The sequence below is a fragment of the Gavialis gangeticus genome, unplaced genomic scaffold (genome assembly GCF_001723915.1).
Source record: "Gavialis gangeticus isolate Ggan-Ray unplaced genomic scaffold, GavGan_comp1, whole genome shotgun sequence".
In the NCBI taxonomy this organism is placed as follows: Eukaryota; Metazoa; Chordata; order Crocodylia; family Gavialidae; genus Gavialis; species Gavialis gangeticus.
This window is the reverse complement of record NW_017729004.1, coordinates 12,176,603-12,191,561: the sequence shown is the minus strand read 5'-3', so window position 1 is coordinate 12,191,561 and position 14,959 is coordinate 12,176,603. Positions and strand designations below refer to the sequence as shown.

At 39.3% G+C, this 14,959-nt stretch overlaps 1 protein-coding gene across 1 annotated transcript in view; it reads left to right on the top strand.

Annotated features, from left to right (window-relative positions):
• The first annotated feature begins 411 nt into the window (after positions 1 to 411).
• WDR48 (WD repeat domain 48) overlaps positions 412 to 14,959 on the top strand; it is a 37,347-nt gene continuing 22,799 nt past the window's right edge. The window contains exons 1-9 of the mRNA XM_019508097.1: positions 412 to 510; positions 6,466 to 6,606; positions 7,516 to 7,594; positions 7,875 to 7,957; positions 8,095 to 8,224; positions 10,331 to 10,419; positions 11,284 to 11,385; positions 11,947 to 12,171; positions 14,215 to 14,289. Coding sequence (XP_019363642.1) covers positions 463 to 510; positions 6,466 to 6,606; positions 7,516 to 7,594; positions 7,875 to 7,957; positions 8,095 to 8,224; positions 10,331 to 10,419; positions 11,284 to 11,385; positions 11,947 to 12,171; positions 14,215 to 14,289 — 972 coding nt within the window. The 5' untranslated portion in view covers positions 412 to 462. The remainder of the gene's footprint in view (positions 511 to 6,465; positions 6,607 to 7,515; positions 7,595 to 7,874; positions 7,958 to 8,094; positions 8,225 to 10,330; positions 10,420 to 11,283; positions 11,386 to 11,946; positions 12,172 to 14,214; positions 14,290 to 14,959) is intronic.

The window sequence follows — 14,959 nt, the reverse complement described above, 5'->3', positions numbered from 1 at the left end:
CTCCGACAGTGGGAAAAAAATTTCTCAAGAGCAAGCTTTCAGGCAGGAGCACAAAAGGGTGCAGGGGCCCAAAAGCTCACTAAGAAGAATTTTTCCAACCACGGCAGTTGGCCTCATCAAAGATACCAGATTTCCCCCAAGAGCCGTAGCCGCCCCCGTCCTGACGTGGACACAGCTACACCCCAGCTGCCCGGAGCCGCCCTGCTGCTTCCCCCAAGGGGAGGGAGGGAGACACACTGCCCTGAGGAGCCAAAGAAGGGAACTTCCAGCACCCACAATGGCGCAGGTCGACCCGGAAAAAGGGGCATGGCCCCACGCCCAGGCGCGCGCGGGAAACAGCTCCCGCCCCGCCCCTTCCGCACCGCTCCCTTAGCAACCACGAACGGCGGCAGGCAGCGGAAGAAGGTGGGGCGGGACTTCCGGGCTCTGCTCGGAAATGACCTCAGAGTGTCAACATGTAAGATGGCGGCGCATCACCGACAGAACACGGCGGGGCGGCGAAAAGTGCAGGTAAGGTGGGAGCCAGCGGGGCTGGGCCGGACTGGGGGCGGCGGGGAGGCTCTGAGCTGTTGCGGGGGAGAAGAGGGAGAGCCCCTCCCCCAGCCGTCACCAACTGCCGCTGTGGACCCTCTCGCACGTGCCCGGGGCCCCGCCCTGCCTGTGCTAACAGCTGCCTGGGGCTCGTGGCCGCCGGGGCGATAACGGCGCGAAGCCTTCTCGGTTGTGTAGTCCATGGTGTGCACGTTTGTCTGTAGCGGGGTGGCAGATATAGTGGCTACCTCGCCGGGGTTGTGGGGTAGTTCGGCAGCGAATTGTCCTGGGTAGCGGCGTCTTTTCCCTTAGGATGCTCGCTTAGCCTCGTTGCGTTGGACTTAAAGTCTTGTGCGGGTTTCATGAGTGCGGATTTGCTCCTGGGCGATGACCCATTTTTATACCGAAACTTTGCTCTATGCGAGGTCAATCTGCTCTTACACGACTGGTGCGGGGGATGCCCGCGGTGCTCTGCTTTGTACGGCCAGAGTGACGCGCACCGAAATAGTCTCCTGTGAGGATCAGATCAGTGCTCCTTGCTTGTCGATGGCAGCATGTGTTTCTGTGGTTGCCGTCCCCATTATGGTAATGTGTGCCACCCTCTTCCTCCCCCCCCCCGGGTGCTTGTGTGTGCAGTTTGTTTGCTGTTGGCAAGTACCCAAATTATCTTGCAAGAGTGGTAGGAGTGGGTCTGGGGGGTCAACACAATCGAGGTCTTGGATCGTATCCCTAGTTGTTGCATTGTAAAGTGGGTTTCCACTGTGCGAATTCAAGTTACGCACTGTTTTCCAGGAACGCGTGTACAGCATAAAGCAAGGGAAACCTGCATGTGGTTTTCTGAATGATTTCCATTATCCCCTTCATTGATTTCCGCCCCTACCCCTTGACTTCTTCAATTTTAAGATGCTTTTATTTATGGGCTTGTTTCTCATGCACCCTCTTTAGCAGAGATTTCATACAAACCAATCTTCTGTCCTCTCCCTTTGTGTTTTTGAACCATGCAATTTGTGTGTTAAACTATTTCTGTTTGCTTGTGGCTGGCTGTTCTCATAAAACATTACGTGTGACATCCAACAAATAGATTCTGACGAAGTATCTTTTGGTGTCGCGTTTCTCGAACAAGGTCTTCAGCATGGGTCTGGACACATGGCTTTATGTCTATATTAGTCCTTGATTTGATGTTTCCACTATTACGGTTTATGAAGCACCTACTTATCATTTACAGGATCTTGGCATTGGTCTTTGCGTAACAAGAAGCTAAAAACATGTTAAATACTTTCCATACAAGTAGTTTTCATGCTTATCACAGGAAAGTTATTAGGTCTCCAATCTGTATGTAGAGTCCATAGTTGGGAATAAGAAGAGAGACGCTTGTGACACACTTTGTCCATTAAGAATTAGTTTATGCTATTTGCAGACCCCTGGTTTACCTAGTTTTCTTAGTAATAGAAATGGTGTTCACTTGAAGTATCTCAAGTAAACTTATCCAACACGGACATTTTATTTATCTTCTTTGTTGCTTCTTCCCTCCCTCCCCTCTCTTAACTATATGGCTTTTTACCAAACATAATTTTGTAGTACAAAAAATGTCAGAAAGGAAAAATATTAAGCATTCACTTTATATCTGGGAACATAACTTTCTTCTTCTCTTAATAGGAAACTGTCATAACCTATTTTAAGTGAAAATGTATTCAGTGTGCTTCATAATTATAAACATTGTACAGATCTCATCTGTGAGATGGGAATAACTGCTTGAAATCCTGCGCTCTAATATTCCAGGAGCATGAAATTTATAATCTCTCTTGATCTTGGCAACAGTAGTAGAATTACTTGTTGGTGATGGTCACAAGTAACTGTTATTACTGACAAGGTGTTGATGAATATTTTGCCTTTTCTCTTAAAAAAATGAAATTGCAACCAATTATTGTGTTAAATCTTAATTTTACACTTTAGATACATTTAAGAAATAAAGAATATGTATTTGGTGTGCCACAGAATTCCTTTTCTAATTTCCCCTTTGTTAGGTGAAAAGATCATCTTGTAGTTAAGTGCTGAACTAGTGACCAGGGGAGCTGGATTCTTTTCCCAAGATCTTCTATAGGTTTGTTGCTGTTGTTGTTTTGCTTTGGCTTTTTTACCCCAATCAAGTAATTTTCCTCTTCACTTACGTTTTCTTTTCTGTGAAACGGGAATAATACTCCCCTTGGCTTCAGCGGTGTTAAACTAAATCCACATGTGGAAATTACTGTGTCAAGGCCAGGTCTCCATTGCAATTATAGTAGTGTTGGGAAGGGTATTATGCTAACATTTCTATGCAGCCTACTCCACTAAGGTATATATCAAATAAGTGCATAATTAACTTAATTGCATAACATAATGCCAGTCTCAATTTGTTGCCTTTTGCTTACATTGTAATAGCCCTCATGCAGATAATTACTATTTTAAGTGCATAAAGTGCTTTAGTGCATAGCATCTTTCAGCCTGGCTGTCTAATTTGTAATTTACTTGTGCTCTGGCTAACAGCATCCTAATTGTAACTGTCTACTTTGTAATCTGTTGTATTTCTTGAATTGTATTAGAGGCAATAGAGGAGAAGTGGCTGTCAAAGGGTTGTTGTTAGAAGCCTTGAAATTGAGGGGCTCTAATCAATTCTGGGGCTGCTAATACAGCAGTAATGGTGTTGTAACTATGTTTATTACCTCCATAGCACTAACAATGTGCTGTGGCACTAGCAGCTCCAAAACTGATAGTGCTGTGTACTTAATAAGTGCTTCGTGCATTAAATGAGGATAAGTGCATATTCCAGGTAAGTGCCTAGTGTCTTTTGTTGTTTCCTCCTCTGACTCCTCTCCCCCTCTCCCTACCCCCAATGAGTTTGCACTTAAATAGTATATTGAGCTGGCAGAAGGCTTGCATTGAGATCATAAATGTTTGCTTGCTGGTATATCTTTTTTCCAAACACAACTGGATAGACTTTACTGGCAATAGCAATGCCTACCTTTATGGGAGTTTTTGCTACCAGTTGGACCAGCTAAAATTAGCTTAATAGACAGCAATTGCTTTATCTGTTATGCTGGAAAGTAGTTTGGCATCCGTTATGTGGGTCCGACTGGAAAACATATAGAAATATGTAACCTTCTGTACTTGACTCGCCAAATTCATAGACATTAGGGGCTGAAAGGGACCTTGCAAGACTGAGTCCTGCCCCCCTGCCGTAGGCAGGAAGTTACCTGGGGTCAAATGACCCTCTCAAGATAAGCATCCAAACACCATTTGAATGAGTCCAGAGTAGGTGGTAGCACCAGCAGTGGGGTGGAGTATGTTCCAGACCCTCCATTAATGGTAGACCCTAGGGCTGTAAAGAAGTTTTTTTCCCTATGTCTAGTCTAAATCAGCCAAGTGCCAAGTTAGTATCAGTTCTATTAAAAAAAACAACCATTTTTCTTTTTCTCCCACCCAAGATTTTTTGAATCTTTCTATGGAGAGAGGTCACTTATTTGCTCATTTTAATTTTTAAACTACAATTATTGACCCTCTGGAGTTTTTTGGTACCTGTCCTAAAGTTAAAAATCAGAATATTACAATAAGCAAAAGACTGCTTATAAATATCTCTGTATTGACTCTGCCCACTTTCATTACCTTTAGGGAAGACATGGGAGAAAATGACAGCTTTACAGTGGACTTGAAAGACTAGCAAATCTGGGCACTGGCTGAGCCATACAGTGAGGTGTAGGGAGCTTGAAAATCAAGGACACATCACAAAAAAAAGCATCCTGCCAGCAGCTCTTTCTCACTTATATCCAGGGAGCTGCAGCTTGGGTGTCTCTGCTGATCTTCGCTATGGCAGTACGCCACAGGAAGAGACTTTCTCCCCAGTGATTGTACTCATCTGGTTTGATCTAGCAGTGCTTGGTACCTTGTAACTAGCTGTGTGAATTATGCTTGCCCTAGTTTTTAAGAAAGGTTGCATGTTTTCTTTGGCTGAATCAGAATATTTTAAAAAACATGTTTTGCTTGTTAGTGCTTTGTAATGTTATGGAAGACTTTAAGTTTTTTATTTTTGTAGCATGTTCTTTTGCTCATCCAGTTTGGCACAGGTCCTAACAATGCAGAGACATTGATCAAGCATTGCTGAGCAGTAGCACAGTGTTCATCTATACTACAGAAATAATTGGACCTAAATACAGTTTTTTAATGTTACAGCTCCTGTCTATTATAATAGTTTTCTATGCTGATAGAAACATCTCGCACTTTCCTCTCTCTTGCCCCCAAACAATACACTTTGTATCTTAATTTGCAGTACCCAACATCTCGCATTTTAATATGCTGACTTGAGTCACAAGAGAGAAAACTAAAACAATATATTAGATGGCTAATAAAATATATTAGATAGCTATAAATGTCAGATGACTAGGCAAGGATTTTTGTGGGCCATTATCTATTTATTGGACCAACTGTTTGGTTAGGATGGACAAGTTTCTCTCCTCATTACTGCTAAGACTTAAGGAAGGGTACTGTGGTGTCTGAAAGCTTGTCTAAGTCCTTTCAACCATGCAGTTGATCTGGTAAAAGCTAATAGACAAAAAATCCTTGCTGCTTGCATATTTCTTGGACCATCATGGCTACATCACTTCGACAGTAACAGGACATGGCAGGACAGTGGAAAATGTGGGTAAGAAGATGGGTCCAGGTCTCAGGAGGATGAGAAGGACTGTGGCAAGCAGCATAGATATGGGCACCTGGATAGCCATAGGAAAGAGGCTGCTGTTAATGGGAATGGATTGCTTGGGAGGGAGAACTGGCATGTATTGAGCATCAGGGTGTAAAGAGTAGAAGCAGAGGGCAGCTGGTAAACACAAGTGTTGGGTGGGCAGGAGAGGGTTTTGAAGTGTTAGGGCAAGTAGAAAGTGTAAGGGAGAGATTTAAGAAAGTGGTGGAGAAGCGTGGGTGTTGTTGAGGAGAACAAGGGATGAGTGGTTATGAGTATTCGTGCTCGAATCCTGTCCTGTAGAGTAGTGGCAGTGTTTTTGTACTAGAAGTCAGGATATGAGATTTTCCTTACAAACAGTACCTCGCCTTTACTGGTGGGAGGAGGGGAAAGAAACTCTAGTTAAGATCCTCCCCACTTTCCTTTGCTTCACCCAGGATTCTCCCACTTAGGAATTTGGCACTAATTATCTTTACTAGATATGCAGCTTTGTACACTGAGCCTGTCATCAGGATAGATGGTGTCTTGAAGCCATTGTAATACAGGGAATGAACATTTTTTATGATCTCTGGTTCAAGACCACTTAAGTATTTTTTCCATGACCAATAAACTTTTTCTAGTTTTCTAGGCATAGTGATTTTTATGACTTCCTTGTAGCATTAGCAGATTATTTTCTTTTGGAAAAAAAAATAGTTTTCAAATGATATCCCAGTTGAAGCAAAGGACTAAGAATAAGGAGATATGAATTCTCACTACTTATGGCCTGAGTAATTATGATCTCCATCACCTGAGGGCTTCACAGTTTTTAATGTGCATACACCTCTATTCTTGGGGAAACAGGAGAGCTGGGTCACTTAACCTAAATGAATAGCACAGGGTCACCCAGTTTATTAGTGACAATATGGAATTAACTCCAGGTCTCCCATGGTCTGGGCAAGTTCTCTAGTCTCTAGACCATTCTTTTGGTTTTGTTCTGAGGTCTTCGATAATCATTCATGATGATGTGCAAGTCTCTTATCCTCTGTATACCTCAGTTATTCTTCTTGTAAATTGGGAATGAGGCTTGTTGCAATGGGAGGGGTGTTGAGATTAAATTCTTTAATGCTTGTAAAGATCTTTGAGACCTTTAAGTAGAAAATTGAAAAATGAAATAGTTCCCAAAGCTGCTTTTTTGTGAAGACCAAAAATCTTAATACTATAATCTTATTTGTATAAATGTATTTCAGGTCTCCTATGTGATTAGAGATGAGGTGGAGAAGTACAATCGAAACGGGGTGAATGCACTCCAGCTTGATCCAGCATTAAACAGGCTCTTCACAGCAGGCCGAGACTCTATAATAAGGATATGGAGTGTCAATCAGCACAAGGTAAGTCAGGAAAATATTCCTCTTTCTTTTCTTTCTCTTTTTCTTTTCTTAATAAAAAAGTTTTTACATTAACACACTCATGATGAGCTCTGGCATCTGTGATTGAAATAGTGAATCTTGGTTACCTTGCTAAGGGTTTGTAGCTGACCTTAATATTTATGCTGTAACAAAAAGTGCATGGCTCTTTGCAGGCAAGTCATGGTCTGTACTTGGAAGAATTTATAGTCAAACTTGAAAGGACAAAAAGAGTGGATAACAAATACAATCTGTGAGCCATTCAAACTCACAGTATCATCAGTTGGTTTGTTCTTAATGTACTTCTTGGAGCATCTGGAACTTATTTAATGGTTTACCACTGTTAAGCCTAATTTATTACACTTTTTACATTGTAAATATACTATCATCCATTTCTCTCTCTCTTCCTGTTCACTTCCTTATAGTTTTTCTCTTTCTTTCCCAAGGCAGGTGGTGGTATTTTACGTGACTTATTTGTTCTTTTTTGGGTTTTATCTTCCAAGCTGGTTTGTCACCTTGGCTCAAACCTTACTAGATTATAGATTGCAGGATCCTTTGTTTGGGAACACTGCGTTTGGTTAATTGGTGCTTTTATGCCTGTGTCTTATGCCTGCAAAAACAAATACCGTAAGCTGGTGTTACTGGGTTTGAGACCAAGTGTAATGTAGCTTCTATTCGTGTTTTACATTTTTAGGTGTTCTCTTAAAGGCCAGATTGTGACTCCTTTCTTACATTGCTTGATAGTTGAGTGTGTATAGTTTTGACTTCAGTAGGACTATGTGAAGTAACTACTGATCATACAGAAGTAGAGGAGTGTCACAAATGGATCCAAGAACTGAGTTAGTCTTTTCAAATATTGAAGGGACCTCATACAAATTTATTTTTTAATTTCAGCAAGATCCTTATATAGCATCTATGGAACATCACACAGATTGGGTAAACGATATTGTACTCTGTTGCAATGGTAAAACATGTAAGTAGTTTTTTACTTGGTACCATATTTAAATGTATGAAATGGAAAAATGTGGCATTCAGAAATTCTTGCTTTAATTGCTGCAGCTTGAATACCATTTTCCTTGTTTTCTAATTCTGTTTTTAAAAGTCTGTATTATTTGCTTATGTTACCAAAGTTGCAACAGATGTTTAATGGACATTTTAAAAAGTTGTATTTACCTTCATTTTTAACAGAAACAAAGAATATTAACTTCACATTTTCTGTAATAGTTATTAATTTCTTTGTTCTTTTTCTGTAGTGATATCTGCATCTTCTGATACTACTGTTAAAGTGTGGAATGCACACAAGGGATTTTGTATGTCAACACTTAGGACACACAAGGTAAAAAACATTTAATTATCATTAGTATAAATTATCATTGTTATTTTAAAAGCTGTTGTTTAAACATTAAGATGCGGACTTCATACTAATGGTATTTGCCTGTTCCTTGTCATGTTGCTGTACCCATTTTATTGTAGGATTATGTGAAAGCCTTAGCATATGCAAAAGATAAAGAACTGGTAGCATCTGCCGGGCTGGACAGACAAATATTTCTCTGGGACGTAAATACTCTAACAGCACTGACTGCCTCAAACAACACTGTCACAAGTAGGTACATAGAAAATATTAAAATTCAGTGCATCAATTAACATTTCAGGTTATTTTAGGATAGCAGATGCCAGTTTTTTGCATGTAAATAAAAATACACAAGTAATTGTCATTACTAAAAGTATTCCTTGGTCTCCACTGAAGTGTATAATAGCTGACAATATTAACTCATAATTATGGAATCTAGAAAGGAGGGGAAATCTCTTTGAACATTATCACCTTCAGTGAAATGAGCCTGTTTCATCTAGACTTACTAGAGCTTTAACTGCAACAGTTGTTGGCTCCTCAACTAACATATTTTCTCCTTAAGATGTTAGTGAATTTTCTGTATACTGTAGTTCCTATCTTGTATTTTTGTGGCTTCAGTGTAAAACTCACAATTCAGCTTCAAATCAGGTATGTATTTGTTAGAAGAACTAAAGCTAGTGAACAGATATAGATATCAAAGTTGGGAGCAGGTGCCAGGTAACAGTGGACTTGAGTGAGATCTGTAGTATTGCCATAGTGTAAAGAAAGCTGCAGGGAAAAGCATGGTTAATGCACCCTTCTTGGGAGGATCTTTTTAATATCAGGTTCTGTTTAGTAGGAATCGCTGATGTAACAGTGTATACAGTACAGCCTCACAACAAAAAATTAAAATTGTTTTGCCTTTGCTTTTCCATCCAGTGTTGGAATTATTGCTCTCACAGCTCTAGGTTTTGAATAACAACAGGGTAAATCTTGTTAATTTTACTGTTATGCTCTTGCTTGATAAAGCTGTAACAGAGGCACTGAAGTTACTGATATGCAGTCAAAGTCCATGTCACCTTGGCTTGCATTCAGTTCATATAGGAAAGTTGTTCTATCAATCACAAGGGCTAGAAACAGTTTAAAAATGCAGACATTTGATTTAGGTCCTTGTTAAAGATCTTCCTGCTCATCCCTGGTGAGTGGATTTTTCAACCTTGTTTTAAAGTGTGTGTGTGTGTGTGTGTGCTTGGAATAGATGTAGTATGGCAGCATCAATAGTTTTTCAGGTGCATCTGTTTCTTGAAAGATGAAGAATGCCTACAACTCTAGCACTCACTTGGAGTGGATATCTTGTTGATTTTCCTCAGACTGCTTTTGTTGGCTTTCTCACCAATCATCCCTGAAAGCCTGGTGATATCAAAATGGTTAAGAGTTCGTTTGTTTCCTGTTCTTTTTGATAATTATGGGTATATCATTTTGTAGTAGGGGGTGACTGGGAAAGATGGTTGGAGACATTTGCTGATTTGGTTCATAAGGAAACACATAAGGCTTTTGTGTAGTTTTGGTCAAGATGAGCTTGTTAAATTGTAATAGTGATATTGGACTAACTGGAAGGAAATGAACACTCACTTTTAATATCAATGTGAAAATAGCTACTGCAAGTGTGTAGCAGCTGTCCTTATCTTGTTGAGCCTGCCAAGCTTTAGACTAATATAATCTTCAAAAAGGATGAGAGAAATTCTGTGTTAAGGGTTTCATGTGGCCCTCTTTTTGGAGATCTTGCACTGGCTTCTAAATAACGAGTCCAAGATGCCTCAACTTCACTATAAGAGACAAAGGCTTAGCCCGAAAGTTTAAACTTCACATGATAATGCTGGGTGACTGAGGATGCTGAAACTAAGCCAAACGAGAATATGCTATTGTGTTGCAACCAGTGGTTTAGCAACCTGGTTGAGGAATTTACATAGTTGGTAGAAATATCCTACTATGTGTTTTTTCAGTAAGCTTGCTTTCAGGTCTGGCACTGCCTTCTCTGTGCTTTTGTCAGTTGTTAAATTTTTAAAATTGGCTGTAAGTGTAAAGGATGGTAGATTGATATGCCTCTGAGCAGACATTTGCTTCTTACAGAACTACACATTAGGAATTGAAAAGTTTTTTTTTTCCTTTTTCTGTTGGCAATGTGGTAACTAAATTATTTCTCTACTGGAAGCAATCCTGTTTGCTCAGGGTAGGGGCTGTTCCTTTCATATAGGATGACTCTATTGAATCAAAACTTGCTTTGGGTTTTTACTGCACACGTGGAAATATTATAGTTGTTATCCTATCAAATGGACAAGTGAATGAAGTAATATTGATAGTTGTTTTATTTTGTGATAGCTTCTTCCCTGAGTGGGAACAAAGACTCTATCTACAGTCTTGCAATGAATCAGATGGGAACAGTAATTGTATCAGGGTCCACTGAAAAGGTAGGCAGAACTGGGTACACTTTTTTCCCCCCTCCAGCCTTAATTAACTTATTGTTGTTTTTCTTTGCACACTATGTTTTAAACTAGTTCTGAATATGTTTGTGATTCCAAGAAAGTACAAATGGCTGCCCTAAATATGTTTACTAGAATGTGTCACATGTTTGTGTGAATTTAACAAAATTTTGGAATAGTTTTTGTAGCTGCATAGAAATTAAAGCCAGAAAAGACTGTTAAGATCATCTGGCTTAACAGCTTGCAATATACAAGAGGATTAAGTTTTATCAAATCTCATATATGAAACTTTTGGGTGGCACAGATTTTAAGTTTGAAATATTTGGCGTACTGTTAAATTGGGATGAGGTCCTGCAGTGCTATGAAACTGAGTGAAAGATGTCCAGCTGATACCATGAAGTGAATTCTACTCCATTCTGTGGAGGGAGGCAAAACTCCCCAAGTTCCCTGCCAGTATGACCTTTCCGACTCCAAAATCTGGTGCTTTTATTGACCCTGAGCATGTGAACAGGGCATTTGAGAGAGATCTCACAACCACCTAAGAGCACCAGCTCACCTTCCTGAGTATTCCATCCTTAGCCTGAGCTAATCTTTCATGCTTCAGAGGAACAGGAGGGAAAAAAAGTAGTTGCCAAGTTAACATTTAGGCTGGTGAAATTCCTTCCTGACCCCCATGACTTGCCTGAAATGCATAAAATGTAACTCAATCTTTTGTCTTAATCAAGTGCTTTACATGCTTATTTTTAATTTGTGGAAGAAATGCTTTGGTGATTCTTCAAGAGTTACACTAGTGTAAGCAGGGTATCTGAAAAGAATGAAATCAGTATAGTTATTTTATGTCTGTTGTTATAGGTTTTAAGGGTGTGGGATCCAAGGACTTGTGCAAAACTAATGAAACTTAAAGGGCACACAGACAATGTAAAAGCATTGTTGTTGAACAGAGATGGCACACAGGTATGTATATTTGAAACATAAGTACCCTTAATGAAGACTTCTCTGCTCCTTTAGCAGTTGTTCTTAATCTTTCAATATTTTTTTCCTCCCCACATCTTACACTATAGATTGTAGAATTAAAAGTAATTTACTTTAAAATCTGTTCTAGCCTACAAATTTTAAACTATAAATACATAAAATGTATTTATCCCATTACTTTTAATACACATCTCTGACATAACTAAGAAATTATAATAAGTATATTGTTAAAAGAACTTGTGGTTGTAACTGTAGCTGAGGACTTATTCTAAAAATAAAAGGGGACAAATATAGCTTTAATGGTCTACTGGAGGGGGATGGACAGACAGGCACAATACAAATTAATATTGGGTTATCTCATTCTCTCCTTGACATAACGTGTGTCACAAAAAACAAAATAGTACTAGACGTGGACCCTGTAATTATTTAATACTGTCTTAAAGGAAAAATACTTAAGTATTTCAAAGCATTAAAAACAAAACAGAAGCTCTTTTCTTGATACATACTGATGGCATTTGTTTAAAAACAATGTTTGTTGCTCAGTGTCTTTCAGGCAGTTCTGATGGAACTATTCGTCTATGGTCCCTTGGGCAGCAGAGGTGTATAGCCACATATCGAGTCCATGATGAAGGTGTTTGGGCCCTGCAGGTTAATGAAGCCTTCACTCATGTTTATTCAGGAGGAAGAGACAGGAAGATTTATTGTACAGATCTACGAAATCCTGATATCCGTGTGCTCATCTGTGAAGAAAAAGCCCCAGTTCTTAAGGTATCTAGTTTTACTTAAGTTTGCTACAAGCTTGATCTTTTGTAGATGCTTTTGGCTAATTGGCATGAACTGACATTAAATTCCATCTGCTTATAATAGTCAGAGGAGTTCCAGCCTTTGTTATATTTCAGGTGTTTTGGAGCCAGCGTGTTTATGTAATGCACGTATTTGTAAGCGTACTTTTAATATAATATAACTTCCTTCTCCTCAGATTCATGTGAAGAAGGCTTTTGTTGACTGGAGAAAAATGAACAATGCATGTCTTTTATCTAAATTATTAAAATAATACCTTAGAGCAAATAGGCAGACAAGGTTCTTTGGGTGAATCTGATATCTTTTATTAGACCGACTTAAATAGCTGGAAAACCATTATTAAGCAAGCTTTCGGGTTCAAAAACCCTTCATTAGGCTAAGGAAGCTTCAGCAGTTGGTGTGTGCTCTTCCTGGATGGAAGGAAAAGTAGAGAGACCAGAGGCTGGGCTGTTCTGCACACAAGACAGGCAGTCTGTGAAAATGTAGATTGAGGAGTCAATGGGTGAGAGACAGACTTGAAGGGGGATGAATAGTGGAGAGATACCTGGGGAGTCAGATGTCAGGCAGGTTATGATGTGTCATAAATCCAGTGTCTATATTCAGTCCATGATGTTTAGTATCCAGGAGGTGGATGAAGTGGAGTTCATAGGCTCGTCTGGGAAGTGTTGTGTAAGTTTCCTTTGGGGATTAGGACTGAGAGAGTGGTTTTCTTGTGAGAAATTTGCCCCCACAGGTCATTGGGTATTCCTGTCTTTGATAGATTTCCAGTGTGCATTCATTCTGGTGCGCAGTTGTTGTTTAGTCTCTCCTATGTATTTTCCATCAGGGCATTTGGTGCATTGGATGAGATATATAACATTTCTGGAGGTGCAGCTGTAAGATCCAGGAATGCTGATGGCTCTGTGGGGTGTAGTGATTGTGGGGGTTGTGGAGATGTTGGCAGGTTTTGCATTTCTTGTCATGGCATGGTCTTGGGTCCATTTGGTGCATTCTGGGCCTGAGAAAGTTTGCTTCTGGTGATGAGGTTAGTGAGGTTAGAGCAAATAGAACGTTCTATGTAGCTTCTGCAGTCAATTAAAGTATTTAATTTATCCCTATTTTAATACGTTTAAGAATAAACCAGTGTTTCTAAGGTCATAGGGGAAAAATGTTTACCACTTATTCTTAAGTTTCCTTGTTTTTAAAGTCTCTTCTAACACTCTCTCCTTCCCCCCGCCTTAATCTTATTCCTTTTTTTAACTAACAAGGTGGAAAGTTTTTGTCACAGTCTGCAACTGCTTTCTATGTACAAGTTAAACATTAGGAATATTAAGACTATCTTCCAGTTTATAGCTAACATAGCCCAAATACATGAACAGCCTGGTCTTTCTGAGCTGTGTATGATGCTGGCTTAGCATGTTTAAAATGTATCCTAAGCACTTGTTTTGTTTTTTAAATACAGCTCCTGGAAAATATCAACTCAAAATAAAATATAAAATTATAGGTAACCACTCTATAGTTGGAATGTAAATACTCTCTGAAGTTTTAAATAGAGTGATTCTTTGCTGTAGGAGCGGGATGGATTTTTCAGAAGTTAGATTAATATTCTGTGTTTTAGTAGTACTGAGCTGTTTTAATTAAATCTTTTAAAGATGGTTTTGCTGTCAAATGTTAAATACTATAATATTTAAAATGTTTTAAAATGAGAGCCCAACAGCTGATATACTTTTTAAGAATTCAGTATTTGCTAGTGCTACAATTTAAATACTGACATCTGAAATTTTCGAGATCTGAAATAATTATTGCTTCTATGGGATTTACAATAAAACTAAAAATTGCAGTTGAGCACTTACTGGATTAGAACTTGTAACTTAACTGTCTACTGTATTGAATCTTGCAAGTCTTCAATAAGCAGTTTTTGTTTCTGGAGTCTATCCAGTAATGATTGCAGGCTACTAGAAAGCAAAACATTTTTGGAGAGATCATAGTTAAACTTGGTATGTGAAAATGTTTTCTTGTCTAATTATTTAGATGGAACTTGATAGATCAGCTGATCCTCCGCCAGCCCTTTGGGTTGCAACAACCAAATCTTCTGTGAATAAGTGGGTAAGTAATTTAGCAAACCCCTATTGTCAATTATAAGACTAAAATTGAGTTACATATTGGTTTCTCTCTGGTGCCTCAGCTTTAGGGACTGTTGTGCTGTTTCTGGTAGAGGCATGGTGAACTATAACGTCTCTTTCCTATTTATGAAATGATGGGTGTATCCTCATGTGCTTTTACATGCGCCTAAATGTAATGCATATTAGCCTAATACTTATAAAGGCGATTTTAAGCACGCCTCTACATGTGCACGTGCTAAGGTGCGTTAACGCAAGTGTGTGGACCGACTTGGGACTCAAGTTAGCTGCAACTCAATAGATGCACACCGCAGTAATGCCTATTAGTGTATCTACATGTTCACTAATGCGACTTAGCTATTTGTGCATAAATTTAATATCTCCAGGTATTAAATTTAGGTTCTAATAGCCTAAAATTGCCATTTTAAAGGGGCACAGCTTGTAGCTGTGTTTGGTCTAAGGACGTAGGCAGACAAGGTTCTATGGGTAAATCCGATTTATATTTTCTTAGACCAACTAAAATAAAATATATCAGACTTAGCCAAAGAACCTTGTCTGCCATTTTTAAGGTGCATTAAGGGTGCACAAATGTAGATATGCTCCCTTAACGTGCCTTAAATTGGGCTAATGCAAACTAAATGTGCGTGTGTAAACTT